Below are 23,953 nucleotides of genomic sequence, written 5' to 3' on the forward strand. Positions count from 1 at the left end.
CTGTAGAATCCCAGGGATTGGGGAGCCTGGTGGGCTGCTGTCTATGGGGTCACACAGAGTCGGCCACAACTGAAGCGACTTAGCAGCAGCAGAAGCAGCAGCAGTAATATAAAGCACAATCACTTAAAAATGCTGGAGAGGATGTGAAGAAAAGGGAACAACCCTCCTACTGATATAGCCATTATGGAGAACAGTAAGGAGATTCCTTAAAAAACTATGAATAATCCTATCCTATGACCAAAGGATCCCACAACTGGGTATATACTCTGAGAAAACTACAATTCAAAAGGAACCCATGTACTCTGGTGTTGATTGCAGTGCTATTTAGAATAGCCAGGACATGGAAGCAGCCTCGATGTCCATTGACAGATGAATGGATGAAGCAGAGATTTAATATTCAATGGAATATTACTCAGCTATAAAAAAGAACGAATTTGACTCAATTGTGCTCAGGTAGATAAACCTAGAACCTGTTATACAGAGTGAAGTAAGTTAGAAAGAGACAAACAAATGCTATATATTAATGCATATATTTGGAATCTAGAAAAATGGTACTGATGAACCTATTTGCAAGGCAGTATTGGGGACGCAGATGAGACATATATACACTATCATGTGTAAAACAGATAGCTGGTGGGAAGCTGCAATATAACACAGGGATCTTAGCCTGGCGCTCTGTGATGGCCTAAATGGATGGGATGAAGAGAAGGGGAGTGAGGCTCAACAGGGATAAGATATATGTATACTTATGACTGGTTCTCGAAGGATGTGATCCAGGAGAAGCCAACACAGTATTGTAAAGCAATTTTCCTTCAATTAAAAAATAAATTAAAAAACACAATCATTTTAAAGTGTGGGATTTGCTTTGCTGAAGAAGTTGGATTTTTATCATTGCTAAGGTTTATTCTAAAATTCTTTCATTCATGAGTATAAAGCAGTAAATCAAAATGATTTAAATGTGTGCCTCTAATCTGAAAATAATTACTAACAGTAGCAATTAATATGGGACAGTATTAAACATAGAAATCCCTGCTTACAAAACATTATTAAACTTGTATTCGTCTGTTTGCAAAAAGAATTGAAATTAAAAATTTCTTTGACTCTGAGTACATTTGGTTACTGCTGTGTATTTTCCATCATATCAGTGAAAATATTAGATAATTTCCCATGAGTTTGTGTGTGCTGTTTAATATTACCAATCAAATGTCAATGAAGCTCTGTACTTTTTCTCTCCAGTGATTTAAACTTTTGAGATGCTTCCATTAATTGGAAAATCAATCATCTTTGATAACTTTCCTGACCCTTCTGATACTTGGGAAATCACTGAAACGATTGGCAAAGGAACATATGGAAAAGTTTTTAAAGTGTTGAATAAGAAAAATGGTCAAAAAGCAGCAGTCAAAATTCTGGATCCCATTCATGTACGTCATTTTTTTTTTTTTCTTGCTTGCTAATTAACTTAAAAAAAAAAATCTGTGTTAAACAGTTAAAAAGTCCATTGGTATCTTATCTTGATTTATTTATCACAATGTCAGTTGCAATTTGAAGGAAATGTTTGTTTAAAAATATCTTGTTAGATTTTCCTTGTTAAATGTTTAACATATATTAGAAGTTCCAATAAATACTTGATAAATAAATATATAGTAAAGAGAAGTATGGGGGCTTCCCAGGTGGCACTAGTGGTAAAGAACCTGCCTGCCAGTGCAGGAGGCATAAGAGAAACAGGTTCGAACCCTGAGTTGGGAAGATCTCCTGGAGGAGGGTGTGGAAACCCACTCCAATATTCTTGCCTGGAGAAGCCCAGGGACAGAGGAGCCTGGAGGTTCCCAGTCCATAGTGTCACACAGTCAGATATGACTGAAGCGACTTAGCATATACACACACAAACATATTCTCTCAAGCAGCTCAGTGGTTTGATTTAATATTTTTAGATTTCAGAGTGTTGTCAGCATATAGACTCACGGGTCTAGAATTAACCCTAAAATTGTCTAATGTCATCTTGGCCGAATTTTATTTTCCTCCTGTGTTTATTTAGGCTTCAGGCAGAATTCCTCTTATGCCAAACAAGAAATATATTTTAAAATTTCTTTCAAAAAAGGGAAATTAATTTTCAGGTTTACCTAAGTGTTTCTAAACAGAAATGGCATTCCTTTACAGGTGTGGTTCTTGTGAAGAATTCAATGTTGTGGTCAGTCCATATGGCCTCTTTTCCAGCAGTGCCAATGGTGCTTTTTTGGGGAATAGCAGTTGTGATCAGGGAAACTCATCTTGCTTTGCCTGTAAGAGCATGAGATTTGCCTGTTAGAGACAAGATTCTTTTTTCCAGGAGTCAGAGGCTGGATGTTTGGGCGCATTTTCAGGTACAAGGACATAGGTAGGTCTCCCCTAGCACGTGGGGGAGCCAGAATAAACTTAGTGATTCCATAATCCCCAAACCTCTCCTGAGAGCAACTCCTCTAATTACTCAGCTCATGGAGAAGGAAATGGCAACCCACTCCAGTACTCTTGCCTGGAAATTCCCATGGACGGAGGAGCCTGGTAGGCTACAGTCCATGGGGTGGCAAAGAGTCGGACACGACTGAGCGACTTCACTTTGACTTTCACTTTGTGCATGTGATGGGGGTGTGGCTTGATGGAAATGATGAGATGTGTGTGGGGTAGGCCTCGGAGTTCTTGGCCTCGTCACAGCTCTGACACTCACAAAGCCTGCAAAAGGACTCTGCAAAAAGTCTCTGGCCCTCTGTTCATCTTGGGGTTGCTCTTTCTTTTTTGATAGTTTATTTTTACTAGATCTGTTATTACTACATTGCTTCATTTTCCTTTGAGCAGAGGAGAGAGAGGGTGGGGGTTTCTTTTCAAGAAGTAAGTTAGATAAGTGCATGCCTACTCAATCCCAAAGTTATATCTGACTCTTTGTGACCCCATCTACTGTAGCTCGCTGGCTCCTCTTTTGTCATGGGATTTCTCAGGCAAGAATACTGGAGTGGATTGCCATTTCCTTCTCCAGGGGAACTTCCCAACCCAGGGATTGAACCCATGTCTTCTGCATTGGCAGGCGGATTCTTTACCACTGGCCACCAGGGAAGCCCACTGGAGGAAAAAAAATGAGAAGCACTGTGCTGCATGTCTTCATATTCTGTTGAAAAGTTCTTACTGTTAAAACTGAGGGAAGAGAGACACCATTTAAGCTGTACCAGAATAACTGCACCACTTGGCTTTGCAATACAAGTCTGCCCTTTGAACTTTGCTGTTAAGCATTGGGGTTCATGGTGGCGAGAGAAAGGGCTCCAGGCTGATCCCAAAGTGTGGCCACACAATCAGACTCTCTCTCCCATTCCTCTGCTTCTTAGTGAACAAGAGCAAATGACTTCTGAATACATTGACAGCTATCCTTTCATAATTTATCACATTTGCTATACAGCCTACCTTACAAATCAGGTTTTGATCTCTTGTTTTAATGAAACATATAGGTTCATAACTGTAGTATGAAATGTGTTCTTTTGCTGCTTTTATTCTTGTCATAGTACATGTATATTTTCCTAAGAAGTCTTTATTTACTCTTCATTCATCATGCCACAAGTCAAATAAAGAAAGATTTATAACCAGGAGATTGTAATCTTAATAAAATAAATTTAAATGCACCCAAGCATTTTTCAGAGTGGCTATTTTTTTTTTTTTTTTAAAAAGGTCTTACTGTTATGGATTTTGAACTCATAATCTCCTCTCCAAGATGGGGATGAAATGAGCAGAACTAGAAGGTAGTAGACAAAAGACTAGTCCTGGATCACACACTAACCAGTTTTGTGACTCTAACTACCTTGAGCTAGTTTCTTTTTTTAAAAAAATTGATTTTCTTAGCTTTAGTTTCTTCCTCTGAGACTAGTGTTCTGGTCTAAAATTCTTTCCAGCTTTGTGATTCCATGATTCTGTCTTAAAACAGTGTGAACATTAAATGTTACCATAAAATATTAGAAGTCTTTTATTTATGACAGTGAATTATTTTATGTATATGTGGTTTTCTAGATACATGACTTAGTGCGTAGTCTTGTTTGCATTTTTATTGACTGGGTTACAACCTATTCTACTTCTGGTGAATGAGTCTTTAGCTAACTAAAGGCTGTATGCCATCTTATATAACTTAACCCTTTCACATTTTTGGAAAGGTAGGAGTTGATTGCATGTATGATTGGTTTTTGATAGCCTTTAAATATCCTATACTTCAAAGAAACAAAAGGAACCAGCTAAAAGTTTTCATGTCAAAACAATAATTTTACCATTGAAATAAAGTTAACACTACAAAGAAAGGAAGATCACCTTAAGCAGTTCTCCATATATATTTTTTCCCTAGATTTTGTGATTAGAATTCTTTATTTTTATTTTTTAACTTAAAAAATTTAATTTAATTTGGCTGCATCAGGTCTTAGTCACTCATGGGCTTAGTAGTTTAGGTGCCTGGGCTTAGTTGCCCAGCGGCATGTGGGATCTTAGTTCCCAGACCAGGGATTGAACCCACGTCCTCTGCATTGGAAGGCACCGGACCACCAGGGAAGTCCCTATATGTTTCTTTCTAACTGCACATAAAAATAGCCTTTTATTTATTTCTTTTCAATGAAATGAACATAATTAGAGATATTTTCGATTAACAGGAAAATCATGATCTCTCCCCTTAAGCAGTGTAATGAGAAATGTCAATACATTGTATTGAGCACAGTAGAAACTATTCTGACCTTGCTTTAACAAAATAAAATTCTACGTTCGCTAGTCTAACTTATCTTTTTTTGACTTCATTCATGTTTTTCTCACTGCTCTCTCCCCATGACTTTTTTGAAACCAGGATATTGACGAAGAGATTGAAGCAGAGTACAGCATCCTAAAAGCACTTTCTGACCACCCTAATGTGGTCAGATTCTATGGCATGTACTTTAAGAAGGATAAAATAAATGGAGATAAGCTATGGCTGGTTCTTGAGGTAAGTGTTTAGAATTTTTTCCTATGTGGTAATTTGCAGTGTGGTCTTGGAATGATGTGTTTAGTAACGTCACCCCCATAAACCAGTTCATCTGATATGTTCCATTCTATATCCTTTGTTGAATCTTGTTCCCGGTTCTGGTCTTGCCATCTTTAGAAACATCAGTAAATGAAAGAAAATTAATTAAAGATTAAAAGAAAATGTTTCCATAATAAAAGACTAAAGAAACTAGGATATTTTCCTGGCAGAAGAGCATACTAAAAAGGGACTTCATTATAATTTTTATTTATTTATCTGTGTTTGGTGCAACATGTGACTGAGGCTCAGTGCCAGGTGCTATGATATGAGATAAAATTAATGTTGCCGAGGCTTCATTAGGCAAAAATGGTGAGTTGCTAATTTCTTCTGACTTCACTGAATACTAATGACATAAACTGCAGAACCAGGTACTGTCAGTCCCCCATATCTGTGGGTTCCACATGGTCAGATTCAAACAGCTGTGATCCATGAATACAGAGGATCAACTGTATTTGCATTTATGGGGGGAGGAACCTTACTAGAAGTGGTGTGGAACACTGAATAAGTTGCCAAAGGGGTACTGCAGAGTCTGGCTTTTCAGTTCCTGAGAATAGCTTGCGACAGTTCTCTCCAATGCAAGAGTATTAGAAGGTGCACCACTCAGGTTACTGCCAGCCCTAGAAGAATGTGTTTTTTTCTGATTTCCACTGGGTATTTTTATTTAAGTTGAATTAATCATTAATTACAATAAAATCTATAAAAATTTCTTAAAGCTTCTTCTATCAAACCCAGGGCTAGTAAAACCTTTATTTGATTACCCTAACAGCATCTATTTATTGTATTTACATTATTTTACTTTTTATAACATTAGTTTCTGCTGTAAAGTGAGGTGATTCAGTTATATATATTTACATGCTAGGCTGTATGTGTGCTCAGTCATGTCCCACCCATGGTGACCGCATGGACTATAGCCTGCCAGGCTCCTCTGTCCATGAGATTTTTCAAGCAATAATACCGGAGGGGGTTGCCATTTCGTCTTCCAGGGGATCTTCCCAACCCAGAGATAGAACCCAAGTCTCCTACGTCTCTTGCTTTGGCAGGTGGATTCTTTATCTCTGAGTCACCTGGGAAGCCCATATATTTATATGTATTAACATATTTATACATATGGTTTATCACAGGATATTAAAAATTCCTTGTGCTCTACAGCCGTATCTTATTGTATATCCATTCTATTAATATATGTAATACTTTGCATTTGCTAATCCCAAACTCCCAATCCATCTCTCCTCCACCTCCTCTTCCTGTTGACAACCACAAGTTTGTTCACTGTGTCTTGTATTCACGTTATTTTATTAGCATTTGATTATTTTATTTCTTTTTTTTTGGAATGTACCACTGATTTTCCTGTACAGTAATAATTTGCACATTGTCTCCATACTTCATATTTTTTCTATGATGGTTTTTAAATGAGTATACAAGTAGTGATTATTGTAGAGAATACTTGAAACTATAGAAAGAACCACTCTCAATTTTGAATATATTTTCTTCATCTATTTTTGTATGTTTAAAATGATTGACAATATCACTTATCAGTTTAGCCTATTTTCCAGTTCATATAATTTCAGACAGACTTAATCATTTTTATCTTTAAAAAAAAATACATTCACTTGATTAATTTTTTGTTGTTCAGTCACTAAGTCAAGTCCAACTCTTTTCAACCCCCTGGACAGCAGCACGCCAGGCTCCTGTCCTTCACTATCTCCCAGAGTTTGCTCATATTTATGTTCATTGAGTTGGTGATGCCATCTAACCATCTCATCCTCTGCTGCCGCCTTCTCTTTTTGCCTTCAGTCTTTTGTAGCAGCAGGGTCTTTTCCAGTGAGTTGGTTCTTCACATCAGGTGTCCAAAAGTACTGGAGCTTCAGCTTCAGCATCCATCCTTTCAATGAATATTCAGGGTTGATTTCCTTTAGGATTGACTGGTTTGATCTCCTTACTGTCCAAGGCACTCTCAAGAGTCTTCTCCAGCACCACAGTCCAAAAGCATTGATTCTTTGGTGCTCAGCCTTCTTTGTGGTCCAACTCTCACATCTGTACATGACTACTGGGAAAACCATAACTTTGACCATAGGGACTTTTGCTGGCAAAGTAATGCCCCTACTTTTTAATACACTGTCTAGGTTTATCATAGCTTTTCTTCCAAGGAGCAAACACCTTTGAATTTCATAGAAAGCAGTAATACAGGACAGTATTACTGTAGATCCAGGTTAGTGGTACCACCTTTTCCTGAGCAGGTAGGTATGTGTTTTTCCTGAGTTGGTTGTTGAACCTGGAAACAGATGGTTCAGTTTCTCTACTCTTTCATTTTCTAATCCATGTTCTGAATGTTGGCATGATTATTGATTGCCCCTCTGGAATCCTACGTCCTCCTGCTCCATCCTGGAGGTCTGCCAGGTACCTGACCCCTGCTGCCTCTCTAGGTGGAATCCACTTTCCTGGATTCCTTGGCCTCTTCTTTCCAAGGTTACTTCTCTGTTTTGCACATCAGGAATTCTGTGTGTTCCTCCTGTTATTCACTGTACTGATGTCACCAAATATTGAGTTCCTTCAGTTAGTTTTTCTAGGGAGCAAAACCTCCAGTCTATGTGTTTGTGTGTGTGTGTGTGTGTGTCTGTGTGTGAAGTAGCTCTGGCCGGCTTCTGGATGTGGATATTTTGAATGTGGGGTAAGAAAGCATCAAGTCTTTTGAAGAAAAACTTGCAAAGGAAGCCTTGTTTTCTGCCCCTCCCCTCCGACCTCCTCCACTTTCACTATTATCTTGCCCTCTCTGGGTTAATCTGCTCAGGTGACCTCAACACAGCTCCCCCACCTAGCTCTTTGGTTTGTGGCTTTCTCTGTGTTGCTGGATCAGTTAACCACTCAGTCACCTGCATTCCATGTTGAGAAATTTTGTTGCAATCTCTTCACTTCTCTCCCATTTTGTTCTTTTTTCTCTAGTGGTTTTATGTTTTTTTATTTTTTTATTCCTTTACTGGCATTTTCATGGAGATTCATGAGTAAGAGGAAATAAATGTATATATTTAATCTGAGACTTTTGATTGAATCACAGTCTTTCAAAATTACAATAGAATTTTCAAGAACCTTTTCAGAATCTGAAACTATTACTTTATAGAAGTTAAAAAAAATGTTTTAAGAGCCAGGCGTGTTCTTTGATGATAGGCAACTTATTATGATTTCAGAATTATTTTGTATTTCTCAATTCAAGATAGCTTTATATTTTTAGTTAAATCACACAAAAAACAAAGCAAAACTTTTACTTCTCTCAGTACAATTACCCAAGTAACAGAATATAAATTATGAACTTGAGCCATTTTGTCTTAAATTAATAGATAATTTACTTATTTGTGTTTGTGTATTTGAGATGTGATGCTCTGCAAATCCTTGATGGAGTCCTGAATAAAAATTTTGTACATTTATATCTTTCAGAACATTTTCAGTAATGCATCTTTTATTTTTTTTCCATGTAAAATAACTGGAAAATTAGCATTTGAAGATTCAGTTGTTCTGTTTATTATAGGCCTAAATGGGCAAGGGAAAAAGTATAAATCTTTCCCAGAGTTTAAACTATTGAATAAGATCAGTTCAGTTCAGTTGAGTTGCTCAGTCATGTCCGACTCTTTGCGACCCCATGAATCACAGCACGCCAGGCTTCCCTGTCCATCACCAACTCCCGGAGTTCACTCAGACTCACGTCCATTGAGTCATTGATGCCATCCAGCCATCTCATCCTCTGTCATCCCCTTCTCCTCCTGCCCCCAATCCCTCCCACCATCAGAGTCTTTTCCAATGAGTCAACTCTTCTCATGAGGTGGCCAAAGTACTGGAGTTTCAGCTTTAGCATCATTCCTTCCAAAGAACACCCAGGGCTGACCTCCTTCAGAATGGACTGGTTGGATCTCCTTGCAGTCCAAGGGACTCTCAAGAGTCTTCTCCAACACCACAGTTCAAAAGCATGAATTCTTTGGTGCTCAGCTTTCTTCACAGTCCAACTCTCACATCCATACATGACCACTGGAAAAACCATAGCTTTGACTAGACGTACCTTTGTTGGCAAAGTAATGTCTCTGCTTTTGAATATGCTATCTAGGTTGGACATAACGTTTCTTCCAAGGAGTAAGTGTCTTTTAATTTCATGGCTGCAGTCACCATCTGCAGTGATTTTGGAGCCCCCCAAAATAAAGTCTGACACTGTTTCCACTGTTTCCCCATTTATTTGCCATGAAGTGATGGGACCAGATGCCATGATCTTCGTTTTCTGAATGTTGAGCTTTAAGCCAACTTTTCCACTCTCCTTTTTCACTTTAATCAAGAGACTTTTTAGTTCCTCTTCACTTTCTTCCATAAGGGTGATGTCATCTGCATATCTGAGGTTATTGATATTTCTCCCGGCAATCTTGATTCCAGCTTGTGCTTTGAGTCCAGCCCAGTGTTTCTCATGATGTACTCTGCATATAAGTTAAATAATCAGGGTGACAATATACAGCCTTGACGTACTCCTTTTCCTGTTTGGAACCAGTCTGTTGTTCCATGTCCAGTTCTAACTGTTGCTTCCTGACCTGCATACAAATTTCTCAAGAAGCTGGTCAGGTGGTCTGGTATTCCCATCTCTTTCAGAATTTTCCACAGTTTATTGTGAATAAGATCAGCTGATGTCTTTTATGCCTAACAAATTCCTATTCTAATTATATTGTCATTTCTTAATATTATCACTCAGGGGTAGGTGGGAGTTGAAGATTCCAGATTATAGTTAAATGTTCTTTTGAGAGAGCAGAAAAGATTGATTAAAAAGGTCTTGAAACATCCAGTACAAGCAAAGTGGCAACCTGATGCAATGAATCAGCAGAGACTTAGCTTCTTTGAACTTTGTACACATATTTTTAAAATTTATTTTTAATTGGAGAATAATTGCGTTACAATGTTATGTTGGCTTCTGCCATAGAACAGCATGAATTAGCCATGAGTATACATATATCTCCTCCCTCTTGAATCTTCCTTCTACCCCACCCCACATCCCATCCCTCTGCATTGTCACAGAGCACCGGTTAAGCTCCCTGTGTTATACAGCAACTTCCCACTAGCTATTTTACATATTGTCTTTATAATTGTATTTATTATTAGATGTAAGAGTTGGAAATATCCCTTAACAGCTTGAGAAAAAAGAATAAACAATAGTTTATTAAAATAGTATTTCAGAAATCTGATCTATTTGAAATTCAGAGCTGGGGGAAAACATGGAAAAAGCAAAGAGCTGGCAAACTGTATGTAAGACAATTGATTTACATATGCAGGTTAGACTGATTATATATACACATAAGTGGTACAATTACCTGATTTATAAACATGAATGGTGCAGGTGCTGCTTTAAAGGCACTTTCAGAAAATTGGCTTGTGGCATCAATACTTTATTCTACAAAATGACTGCTAATTATACCTCTTATCATAATAAAGCTCCAATAAATTATTTTGCTGGCATCCCTGGTGGCTCAGCGGTAAAGAATCTGCCTGCAATGCAGGAGACACAGGAGATGTGGGTTCAATCCCCTGGGTCGAGAACATCCTCTGGAGGAGGGCATGGCAACCCACTCCAGTCTTCTTGCTTGGAGAGTCCCCTGGACAGAGGAGCCTGATGGGCTACAGTCCATGGGTCACAAAGAGTCGGACACGACTGAAACAACTGTGCACGCAGCAGGCGTACAAATTATTTTCCGTGAGGGTACCCAAAGGATGGCCAAATAGGAACTTTGGTAGTACCCAGAAAGTCATGCTAATAGTGCGAGACTTCTGACATGAATCTGCATAAAGACAGTGCTTCTTGGAGGGTCTGAGTAGCATCCTTATTATCAGCCTGGCATATGTGGGGGGTGGGTGGACTGTACCAGCTTGGACAAACTTTCACCCAGAGATTTTTCATCTTGAAAAATCATTGTATTTATATTGCAATCCAGAATTGAAATTCCAAGAAAAGAATTACTTGCTCAGATTTTACTGGGCCAGCTATTTTCTCTATTATTTATTTGTGAGTTTTGAATTATTGCTTTCACTTTGATACAATTTTTCCTCTTCTTGTATTTTTCTTAAATTTTGTTATACTATGATTTCTTGAGCATGAATAATATACAAGGTTCTGTTTAGAAATTATTTCCTTCTAAATTCTCTGTATGTTCATTTTCAGAACATACAGAAGAACACTAGTTACTAGCCCTCCTACATTCCAGTTACACACTTGTAATGAAACTGCAAAGGAAGAGAAGGGGTAGAAGATTTTCTCCTGTGGGAATTGATATATATATATATATATTTTTTTTTTTCTTTTTTTTTTGCAAAATGTTTATGGGAATTTTTATTGTCACTTAGTATTTAGGTTTTCTTAATGATGTCAGCATAAAGGGAGAACTAGTTTTTTTTTTTAGTTATACCTTTTGAAGTACCATACTTATATTTAATATTAATTTTTGCTTGTTGCTATTACATATCTCTTGACTGACTTGCTTTGTAAAATATAGATACCTCTTTTTTAAATTTAAAAAATATTTATTTATATTTATCTATTTATTTGGCTGTGTTGGTCTTAGTTGTGGTACTCAGGATCTTTAGTTTGGGCATTTGGAATTCGCTGACCAGGGATCAAACCCAGGGCCCCACCATTGGGAGCTCTGATTCTTAGCCACTTGTCCAACAGGGAAATCCCTGTAGATTTTGCTTTTGCTTAGTGTTTCTTTTCACTCCTAGTGTCTACCGTGGAGGGTCAGGAGCAGGATGGATGGGGACCTTGGGAGGTGGGAGGTGGTTCGTTTCTGCATATCCTTACCACTAAACCAGGAGATGAGATGAAAAAACAGGGTTGAAATTGGATTAAGTTGGTCTGGTACTAGGCATTTACTGCAGATGATCACAGAGGGCAAAATTGAGCTATAACTATAATTTCACCCTTCTTAGTTGGATGAACAGCAACACCTTAAGTACAGAAGGAATATAGTCTTCTGTCTCAGCATCTATTTGTTCAGTGTATCCTCAGCCGTAAGGGAACCAAAATCCAGTTAGGACATCTTTTTGTTAAAAGGTCTTTCCCTTCATAATCCAGTCTTAGCTGTAATTGCTCCTTTCATGGAAGTACTGCAGGCTGAGTTCTATTATTTATCTGAATTAGTCCTGATTTGTTCATTCTTAATAGTGACACTGCTTTCTCTCTGCTTTCTAATTATAGCAATTTTTCTCTTTGAAATTATATCCTTTTCAAGAGATCAAAGGCTGGAAATTACAGGTGGCGTTTGGAAACACAAAAGTTCAGTAAATAGTCCTAAAGCCTCACAAATGCACATTTCTGGTAACGAAAGTGATTTTCATGGACCTGAATACTAACTTTCGTGCGTTATTGGTTATTCTGTGTTTATACTTACATCTAATAAGTAAGATACGGTCCATCATGAGAAAAGGAAACTATAGGATGACAGAAAGAAAATGAGTTAGAATGAATGAATGGTTTCTGTTTGCTCAGTTATTAGCTCTTTAATGTTGCTGCCCGGGAGATAACATGTACATGGAAGGGGACAGGGAACTCCTGCAGGCTTGTATATGTGCCAGGGGGCAGGGAAGCAGGACAGGGCTGCAAACCCGGGCTTCTGAAGCACTCCGATGGCACAGTACTGGTTCTCCCTTTCATTAGCTGTGCACAGTGGCAGTGGAGTAGACGAATGCCGATTCTTTTCATGCTCTTAGGGCTGGGGCAACCATTCCCAGCTCTCATATAAAAGGCTGTTATTTGGTGTACTCACCACAGAACAAGACAGACAATTACCTAGAGTCGTCTCATTTTTTTGTTTAAAGGGCAGGATGGAAAAACAAGTATGCATGTACTCCTTTATATTCTTATAACCCTGAAAATACATAAAAACATATATAATGCTGGTATATCTTTTTTCCCTAGTAGTACTTTGGTGCTTGCAAATACATCTGCTGTCTGAATAGGAGTGCAAGTTTATAATATTAACCACAGAGGGAAAAATGTGAGATGTTTTGCCATTTGGTAAATCAATATATTTTGACTGTGTGTGCTAAGTTGCTTCAGTTGTGTCCAACTCTTTGCAACCCCATAGATTGTAGCCCACCAGGCTCCTCTGTCCATAGGATTCTCCAGGCAAGAATATTTGAGTGAGTTGCCATGCCTTTCTCGAGGGGGTCTTCCCAACCCAGGGATCAAATCTGTGTCTCCTGTAGCTCCTGCATTACAAGCAGATTCTTCAGTGCTGAGCCACCAAGGAAGCCCCTATTTTGATCAGGCAGATTAAAAGATTTCTTCTACATTTTCTTGTTTATCAAAGATATCTTGTTGCTCACATTACCGGTGTTTGATGGTGTTTTCCCAAGAATTTTGAAATGCTTTAGGATGAGGGATGCTGTTTAATATCTTGATTTAGTGGTTACAGGATTGTACACAATTACCAAAGTACATCAACGTGCATACTTCAGTGAGTCAATTAGAATGTGTGTCTGTAATAGCTTAAACATACTACTTCTAGTTTACAAGTTAGAAAAGTAATGTGAAAATTGTACATATTACAGTATTACACATTAAGAAACATTATCAGGTGATGGTGTCACTCTTATTAATCTTTTATCAGTCTTTCATTGGAATGCAGAATTTGCTACATCAGTATATGTATTTTATTGATATTGAGTCATACATTTCACACTTTGAAGAGGCACCTTCCATTTCATATAAAAAGATGGCCTTCTGTCATTATATGTGTGTACATGCATAAGTGTCCAGGACTAAAGTATATTCATCCAGTCACTTACTAATTCCATAAATATCTATTACTTTGGGCCAAGCATTTTGGTAGGTTCTGGATATTCCGTAGAGAATGTGACCAGCTGTCATCCTGGTGCTTAGAGTCTAATAGTGCAGAAAGGTAATTTAAAGCTTAATAGACAAATTAATTAAATAATTATACATGGTTATCGATACTATGGGCTTCCCTGGTGCTCAGTGGTAAAGAATCTGCCTGCAGTGCAGAAGATCCAGGTTTGATTCCTGGATTGGGAAGATCTTCTGAAGGAGGGCGTGGCAACCCACTCCAGTACTCTTGCCTGGAGAATCCCATGGACAGAGGGGCCTGGCTGGCTACATACAGTTCATAGGGTTGCACAGAGTTGGACATGACTAAAGTGACTAAGCAGCAGTAGCGTTGATACTATGAAGAATAGAGATGGAGTGCTAATAAAGAATGAAAAAGACCTTATGTGAAGAGAGAAGTCAAGCAAGGCCTAGATGAGTGGGTAACACGTAAGCTTCCACCTAAAAAAAAAAGAAACAAACCGAGGATCCTGTTAGTACCTTTGTTCTTTAATATACATTCCAGACACTCTGGTAAGACTCAGCCCCATCTCAAACCCACGGAAGCAGAAACTCCAAGAAGGAGGGCTCAGAAACTTATTTTTTAAACAAGTCCTAAGGTGATTCTTATCAAAGGAAAGTTTGGAAAATCCTGCCAGAGGTCCTTGGATTTCAGGGTGCATTAGAAATAGTCTGGGACTTCTGCTTCTGGCCATCACAGTAAATTGTGTCACATTGCACAGTTGTACTGTAAATACCTAAAATATTACATAGAATATGTTTTTAAAAACATAACAGTTTTCCAACACTGTGAAAGAGACAGCTTAGGCTTGTGACATTGAGAAAAGGAAATTTAGAGGAACACTACAATCATTGCATCTTTATTCTGGGAGACAGTTTTCAGACCACGGGCATAAGGAGGACGTTCTCAAGGAGATCACAGCAATCTTGCTGAACTGAAAAGACTGTTAAGACAGAACTGACTGGAATTTTCAAACAGAGAGTTAAGCAGAAAAAACACTCCAGAAATCTGCATAGGGGTTCTCTTGAGTCTTTGGAAACCAAGCTGGAGATGTATAGGGCAAGATTCTAGGCAGTTGGGCAACGAACAATAATAAGGGCAAGAATTACTGAAAAGCAGTAATATGAACAACTACTGGAGTTTGTGCAAGCTGGAGAGATACTTGAGTTCTGACCAGTCAAATTGAGGAATTTTTGTTGAACATCTAAGACGCTTAGTAGAGACCTTGCTGACAGGTTATGTGTTAAAGGAAGGGTTAACCTCACCCTAGAATAAGAACTACCCTTGGCCTCCTATAAAAATTTCAAAAACAGAGCTTGAAATGTTCACGTCAGTCCACAAGTAGATGAACTGCCTAACAGAACAAAATTCAACATTCATTAAGAGAAGACAGCAAAATCTGAACATTTAAATGTGAAATTAGTTATGGCCATCATTTAATAAAAATTAATAAATAGGTAAAAAAGCAGGAAAAGGTAACCCATTGTCAGAAGAAAAATCAGTCAAATGAAACAGACCCAGAACTAATCAGGATGATGGAATTAGCAGATAGACTTTAAAATAGCTATTATAATAGTGTTCTTGAATGAAACTTCAAGAAGAGTTAGGTTAAAATGAAAAAAAGGAAAGGAGAGGGCAATTCAGATTAAAACCACAATGAAACTACTAGTACATACTCACTAAAATGACTAAAGTTTAAAAGACTGATAATTCCCAGTGTTGGTGAGGTTGTGAAGCAAACTGAACATTTTTAGATTATTTAGGCAGTGTGAAATGGTGCAGTCACTCTGCAGGCAATATAGCTAATGTCTTATTACATCTATAGTTACCTTATGATCTAAAAGTGTCGCTTGTAGGCATTTGCTAAAAATTGGTTTCTATAAAAAGAATCAAACACTTTTATAAAATGAGCAAAGTAAAACCTAGATGAGTGTCAGAAAATGAGTTTTGGCTTTTGTGGTCTCACATGGGATATTGTCACACTAAGTGAGGGTCTTAGAGCATTCAGTATAAACAAAAAAACAATGAAAAAGAGCAAAAGTCAGAAATGCCAAGTGCAGAAATCAGTAGTCCTTTTCCAGAAATTTGAGTAAAAATCTCACATCCTATCCTTACATAGTAAAGACAGAATGCATTTTGAAAGCTTATAAAAGCTGTCTTTGGAAGTGAGTTGTAACGATCTGTTTAGAGATTTAGTTTTTTTTTTCTTTAATGTTTGACTACAGCCTGAGTACAGAATTCACTTTTAGGGCTGCTCTGTTCTTTCATTAGTGTAGCTCTGGTTTGAGAAAATTATACTTCAATTTTGTTTGATGAGAGAACATGAAGGCCCTATAATAGCACTGTCACAAAGTGACACTTATGGGTTTTTTGGTCCCCTGCTACAAATCTCTTTTTAGTCTGTCTTGGTGATTTAAGAATTGCATAGGGTTAATATGACACAATTCATTTCCCCGGATGCAGTTCTTTTTAAGTGGAAACATATGGTCATTTTCAATTTTTATGATCTATTGCTTAATTTAAGAACATTTTCATTTCCTTTAATATATTTTAATCCTTCACATTCATTTAAAAACAAACATACTTCAGTTAATTTTTAAAAAATTTGTCTTATACATGAAAGGCATTTTATGCTAGTCGAACAAAAGTAGATTTCATTAAAGATGATATTTGAAATTTTGAATGAGGATTTAGAAAATTCATGGTATTGTCTTGAGCATCTTTAGAAAACAATCAGCCCCAAATTAACTTGTGGCTTATTGACGTTTGGTCCCTGTGGTCTGTTTAATAAATTCCATGTTTGTTGTATTTGTCCTCTCCTTTTCTCTTTTCATTTTAACATATTTTTTTATATTTATAAAATGGCATTTTATATAACAGTAAATATTAGTGACAGCTTCATCAATCAACATGAATGAACTTTAGAAGTATATTATTGGTTAAAGGAAAAAGCAAATCCAGGTAGGATACTATTTGTATAAAGCACAAAGCAAAGCAAAACTGAACCACATATTTTAGAAGAAATGTATTTATAATGAAGAAAGAAGTTTTAAAGACAGGAATGATAAACACAAAATTTAGGATAGTGGTTATTTTTCATGGGGAGAAGCAGAAGGATGGCATAACACAACAGTAGGAAAGAAGAACCCTTAACTTGACTCTTCTTGAAGTTTAATTCAAAAGATCCTTTTCCACTCTAAAAAATTAAACCACAGTTCCTGCTTAAGTAGCAGCCAGATAGTAGAATAATTATTAATGGTTTCTAAGCTTTATTTTTGGGGGCTCCAAAACCACTGCAGATGGTGATTGCAGCCATGAAATTAAAAGACGCTTAATCCTTGAAAGGAAAGTTATGACCAACCTAGAGAGCATATTCAAAAGCAGAGACATTACTTTGCCAACAAATGTCTGTCTAGTGAAGGCTATGGTTTTTCCAGTGGTCATGTATGCATGTGAAAATTGGATGGTGAAGAAAGCTGAGCGCCGAAGAATTGATGCTTTTGAACTGTGGTGTTGGAGAAGACTCTTGAGAGTCCCTTGGACTGCAAGGAGATCCAACCAGTCCCTCCTAAAGGAGATGAGTCCTGGGTGTTCATTGGAGGGACTGATGCTAAAGCTGAAACTCCAGTGCTTTGGCCACGTCATGTGAAGAGTTGACTCACTGGAAAAGACTCTGATGCTGGGAGGGATTGGGGGCAGGCGGAGAAGGGGACAACAGAGGATGAGATGGATGGGATGGCATTACCTACTCAATGGACGTGAGTTTGAGTGAACTCCGGGAGTTGGTGATGGACAGGGAGTTCTGGCGTGCTGCCATTCATGGGGTTGCAAAGAGTCAGACACGACTGAGCGACTGAACTGAACTGAACTGAAGCTAACACTATGGGGCATCTGTCATAACTTGGATTAATTTTGCACGCCCTTTCGTTATTAGTTGAGGACTTTTTTGAATAAACTTGATGTTGGCAGCTAGATTTAAAAAACTTAATAGATTTTATTTTTTGAACAGGTTCAGGTTTGTGGAAAAATTGAGTGGTAAGTTCAGAGAGTTCCCATATCCTCCCGCCCAAGTTTTCTTTGTTATTAACATCTTGCATTGGCATGGCACATTTGTTATGGTTGGTAAGACAGTAATGACACATTATTGTTAACTCAGGGCTTCCCTGGTGGCTCCGAAAATAAAGAATCTGCCTGAAATGCAGGAGACTTGGGTTCAATCCCTGGGTTGGGAAGGTGCCCTGGAAAAGAACATGGCAACCCACCCCAGTGTTCTTGCCTGGAGATTCCATGGACAGAGGAGCCTGGCAGGCTACAGCCCATGGAGTCACAAAGAGTCGGACACAACTGAAGTGATTAATATGCATGCATTATTAACTAAAGTCCATTGTTTACATTAGGGTTAATCCTTTGCACTGTACATTTTACAGATATTTTAAAGACTTTATTTTTTAGAGTAGTTTTATTAGCATCACAGAAGTATTGAGAGGTAGGTATAGAGTTTTCTCATATGTCCCCAGCCCTCACACATGCTCTGCAATGAGTTTTGAAACTTTAATAAATGGCCCTAAAACTTAGTTTCTTTAAATAAGTGCTGTTCAGTTTAAGGGCTCTGAATTTCATTTCCGTCAGTTTTTTTTTTTTTTTAATTTATTTTTTCCGTCAGTTTTGAATAATTTTGTGACCTCATCATGCTGGGCCACACTGGAGGCAGCATGACCCTGTATTCTGCTGCCAGAATACTCTTCTGCTTATCCCATTAAAAGGTGTTCCCTTTCCTACAGAAGAAAATGTCCCTTTTGGAATGCCAGGTCTGCCCCTGCTCCTATAGAATATGAAAGCTTTGTTTAATGTAAAAAGACACCAGTTATAAATGGAGTTGCATCTAAATGCTCATTTGTGAGTTCGTGTTTAGATTTTAAATACACTTATAGAAACAGTATTATAAAAGAGGGCTTCCCTGAAGGTCCAATGGTTAAGACTTCACTGTCCAATGCAGGGGTTGTAGATTCGCTTCCTAGTGGAGGAGCTATGACCCCGCATGTCTTGTGGCTAAAAAAGCAAAATGTAAAGCAGAAGCAGCATTGTAACAAATTCAATAAAGACTTTAACAATGGTCTGCATCAAAAGAATCTTTAAAAAAACAACTTTGATATCACACATGATGTCTAGATCGACCTGTCAGCCCAGACAACCTGTTGGGGGATCATGATGTATCATGATTAAATGTAAGGCTGGACTCTAAAGTCAGGCTGTCCAAGTTCCTGACTTAGCTCTGTCACTACAATGTGATCATTCCCGAGTTACCTTACCATTTTGTGCCTCACATTCCCAATCTTTAGTATGGAGATGATAGTAATACCTACTTTACAGAGTGGTGAGACATATGGATAATGCATGTAAATGGGTTAGGAACGTGCTAGCATAAAGTCTGTGAGCAATACAACTGTTATTATATAATTCATAATGTATCAGAAGTGCTCAGGCATCCAATAAAATCTAATTACCATGTTAGAAGAAAGTTTGAGAGAAAATATGTTCAGTATTTCAGACAAGGATGTTACGAACGCACTTTCTTTCTCCTTTCTCTACTGCGTTTAGGTCAGTAGAGTCGAGGAAATGACAACTCTTAGTTCTCAGGCACTGAGGTGACAGAGGAGACCCCAGAGGTCAGGGTAAGAGCAAGGAGCCCTGCAGGGAGAGACAGAGCTGACAGCAAAGACTGAAGGATCCCAGGTTGGGGACCAAGTGTTCCTGGGGTCAGAGCTTTGCTGGGGCCTTTTAGCTGGTTATGTCCCCACTCATGTTCCACTGTTGATGTCACTGTTTCTCTTCTCTGCAAATAGGCTCGTGCTTATCATGCTCACTTGCTCAGTCGTGTCTGACTCTTTGTGACTCCATGGACTGTAGCCCGCCAGGCTTCTCTGTCCAGGGAATTCTCCAGTCAAGAATAATAGAGTAGATTGCCATTTCCTTCTTCATGGAATCTTCCTTGCCCTGGAATCAAACCTGTGTCTCCTGCATTGGCAAGCAGATTCTTTAACATCTGAGCCACACATAGCTCCTTGTAATGTTTGCCGTGGGACTTCATGTTATCTATCTTGGAAGAAAGCTGGATGTGAAAAATTCCCCTATCATGTTCTTCCCTCTTGTTTTTCTTTTTAGATTCCTCTGCTCTTGGGAGATGCAAAGGGAGAAAGTTAGGAAATGTGATGTTTAAAATAGTTTTCTAAATACTATTTGTAATCCTTATTTCAGTGCACTCTGAGATTTTGCCAGAGAGGAAGTATGTTTTCAAATTAATGCACAAATGAGGCAGTATATAGCCATGGACTGAGGTAATACTGTACTGTTAATTAAACTATCAGGAATCAGTCTTTTTGCCTTTTCATACTGTGAAGAGCTGACTCGTTGGAAAAGACCCTGATGCTGGGAAAGATTGAGGACAGGAGAAGGGGGCAACAGAGGATGAGATGGCTGAATAGCATCATTGACTCAATGGACATGAGACTGAGCAAACTCTGGGAGATGGTGAAGGACAGGGAAGCTGGTGTGCTGCAGTCCATGGGGTTGCAAAGAGTCAGACACGACTAAGCGACTGAACAGCAATAGCGTCAGGAATCCAGAGTAGTTTTAAGAGCTCTCTCCTGCATTGCAGGCGGATTCTTTACCAACTGAGCTATCAGGGAAGTCCTTTTAAGAGCTCTAGGTCCTAAAATTTGAAACTAATTTGTAGAATCATAATTCTTATCCTTGAATTTAAAAATCAAGCCCAGTGCTTCTCCAGATTCTCTTCTAAAATTAATTCGTATGGAAACTGTGTTCCAATAATTGATTGTATACAAGTTTATATGTTCATTTATAAAATCATAACAATGATGGGAATAATCATTTGAAACAAGAAATTGGAACAGATTTTTTAAATGTTTTGAGAAAACCTTTTATAGCAAGTACTTAAAATGTCACATCCATTTTAATATCTAAAAATATTCTATTTTTGAAATATTCTTTTGTAGCTGTGCAATGGAGGATCAGTGACAGATCTTGTGAAAGGATTTCTGAAGGAGGGCAAAAGAATGAGTGAGCCCATAATTGCCTATATTTTACGTGAAGCACTGTTGGTAAGGCAGTTTAAATTATTTGTGCATTAATTATGAAGCAGTTCTAGTTAAATAAAAAATGTGTATCCTATTTTTAGAAAAAAACACTTCATTAGTATTTATTGATGCAAGAGTAAGATGCAAAATCTGAAATATTTAGCATAACTAATTCCTCTTTTCCACTAAAAATCTACCCTCCTGTGTCTACAGAATCCTGAGTTTTGATCTCCTAGGTATATTTCTGAAATCAATGATGATGAAGGTAGATACTGTATATTTTTACAAATAGGTTTTTATTTGCCATTATTTATTTATTTTTAACAGCCATTATTTAGAATAAGTATTTAGAACTTTTCTTCTATTGAGATTAGCACATTCTAAATAAAATATTTCCTAAAGGCGAGGAGTTTGCCCTGGTTTTTCAAAATTTTTTTCAGTCCAAAGTGGACATGATGTACTTTGATTCAACTAACTCAATGTGAAATATTTACGAAGGTTTGAGTGTTAATTTTAACATGTGTTCACTATTGATTTTGTATAAATGTATCCTTCTGAAATAAAATGTGTTTTTATTTGGTATTTCCTTCAAAAGTCACCATATTTATTTTCCTCTTCCAGGGACTTCAGCATCTGCATAACAACAAAACTATCCACCGTGATATAAAAGGGAATAACATCCTGTTAACCACCGAAGGCGGAGTTAAACTCGTAGATTTTGGTAAATTTTGTTTGAAGTGCATGAATTAGAGCTGCAAAATGAGTAGTATGATTTGATCAGTTTCCATCAGCCTTACTTTCTAGGCATTGACAGTAGAGAGAAAAAAAAACCTATCTAATTGAGGTAAGAAAGTTGCAGAGATTTTTAAAACTTTGGCAAATGAGAGATTCTTAGAAGAAAGGATGAGTTCTTTCAAGTCAGCCAGCGTGTGTCTGTAATGCCCCTGGAGCAGTATGTGGTCAATCCTCTAAAACAGACGGGCTACAAATGATGACACTGAGTCGAGGTGGTAGCACACGGCCCTTACTGTTGATTGCTTTACTGATTGGCAGGTGCCCAAAGCCAGGGTTTTGAGACAGGAGAGGAAATCTTCAAATGTCTCTGGGGTATCTTCCCTTCTAAGAAAGAAGCTCAAGTCAAGATGGTCTCTTTCTTCCTTGGGGCCTTCTGTGTTTTACTGCGATGCCTGCAACCACCTGGTTCTATCCTGAGATGTTCCATCCCAAGCCCTGAGAGATGAGAAGAAGAAGGGTCCTTGGTGACACAGCCCAGCCGCTAAATCAGCTCTGAACCTCCCCTTTCTCTGGACCTTTTGTCACATGAGATAATACATTTCCACACTGACTGAGCCAGTTGAAAGTGTCTGTGTTGGAGCCAGGGGCACCATAGCTGACACCTCTGCTCCTCCTCTTCCAGTCATGACAGAGCTCCTTCCCCCTCTTCTCACTGGATCCCCAGTAACACTCGACACCAGAGAGAGTGGGCGACATTATTCTGGGACGTGTTGGTATCGTTGTCATCCTCCCCTTCCTGCACTCAAGCTGGGGAAGGTATCTCTCCTCTGTATATTTCTGTATTTCTTTGCTTATCACATAGGATGATAATGGTCTTTTTGGTCTTTATATGTAGGTAAAGATACTTAAGCACATATTAGTAGATAGTCAGGGTCATTAAGAAGTGGGACTATGTCTTCTATTTTGTAGACTTAATACTTTGGGAAGAGTAGTTCAGTGAGTAATCATTGAGTGAATGAGTGAATCTTTCTTCACTTTGAATACTGGGAAATGAAGCTTAGGGAAAGTAATCAAGTCACTTTAGAAATGAATCATTTTAATATCCAAGTATGTGGGTCTCTAGTGATCTGGCTTCACCTAGGAATGAACTTCAGAGCATCTAGACAGGAAGAGCTGAATAGCATATCTTTCAAATGACCACAGTTCAGTTCAGTTCAGTTCAGTCGCTCAGTCGTGTCCAACTCTTTGCGACCCCATGAATCGCAGCACGCCAGGCCTCCCTGTCCATCACCATCTCCCGGAGTTCACTCAGACTCGCGTCCATTGAGTCAGTGATGCCATCCAGCCGTCCCATCCTCAGTCGTCCCCTTCTCCTCCTGCCCCCAATCCCTCCCAGCATCAGAGTCTTTTCCAATGAGTCAACTGTTCAGCATCAGAGTCTTTTCCAATGAGTCAACTGTTCGTATGAGGTGGCCAAAGTACTGGAGTTTCAGCTTCAGCATCATTCCTGCCCAAGAAATCCCAGGGTTGATCTCCTTCAGAATGGACTGGTTGGATCTCCTTGCAGTCCAAGGGACTCTCAAGAGTCTTCTCCAACACCACAGTTCAAAAGCATCAATTTTTCGGCACTCAGCCTTCTTCACAGTCCAACTCTCACATCCATACATGACCACAGGAAAAACCATAGCCTTGACTAGACGGACCTTAGTTGGCAGAGTAATGTCTCTGCTTTTGAATATGCCACCTAGGTTGCTCATAACTTTTCTTCCAAGGAGTAAGCATCTTTTAATTTCATGGCTGCAGTCACCATCTACAGTGATTTTGGAGCCCCCCAAAATAAAGTGTGACACTGTTTCCACTGTTTCTCCATCTATTTCCCATGGAGTGATAGGACTGGATGCCATGATCTTCGTTTTCTGAATGTTGAGCTTTAAGCCAACTTTTTCACTCTCCGCTTTCACTTTCATCAAGAGACTTTTTAGTTCCTCTTCACTTTCTGCCATAAGGGTGATGTCATCTGCATATCTGAGGTTATTGATATTTCTCCCAGCAATCTTGATTCCAGCTTGTGTTTCTTCCAGACGTGTGCTTTTTTCCCCTCAGCTGAGCATTTGAAAACCAAGGAGCAGCTTGACAGTGAATGCAGCTAGTGTGTGTTACTAGTTGAGTTTAGAGCTGTGCGTTTGAACAATCTGGCTGAGTTAGGCTACTAATAAGAA

General features: G+C 38.4%; 1 protein-coding gene across 1 annotated transcript in view; it reads left to right on the forward strand.

The window, feature by feature from the left end:
* The first annotated feature begins 1,253 nt into the window (after positions 1-1,253).
* The window catches only part of MYO3A (myosin IIIA), a 157,301-nt gene continuing 134,601 nt past the window's right edge, over positions 1,254-23,953 (forward strand). The window contains exons 1-4 of the mRNA XM_052651153.1: positions 1,254-1,421; positions 4,835-4,969; positions 20,919-21,023; positions 21,621-21,720. Of these exons, the coding sequence (XP_052507113.1) occupies positions 1,254-1,421; positions 4,835-4,969; positions 20,919-21,023; positions 21,621-21,720 (508 nt within the window). The remainder of the gene's footprint in view (positions 1,422-4,834; positions 4,970-20,918; positions 21,024-21,620; positions 21,721-23,953) is intronic.

Source organism: Budorcas taxicolor, chromosome 13 (genome assembly GCF_023091745.1).
Source record: "Budorcas taxicolor isolate Tak-1 chromosome 13, Takin1.1, whole genome shotgun sequence".
Lineage (NCBI taxonomy): Eukaryota > Metazoa > Chordata > Mammalia > Artiodactyla > Bovidae > Budorcas > Budorcas taxicolor.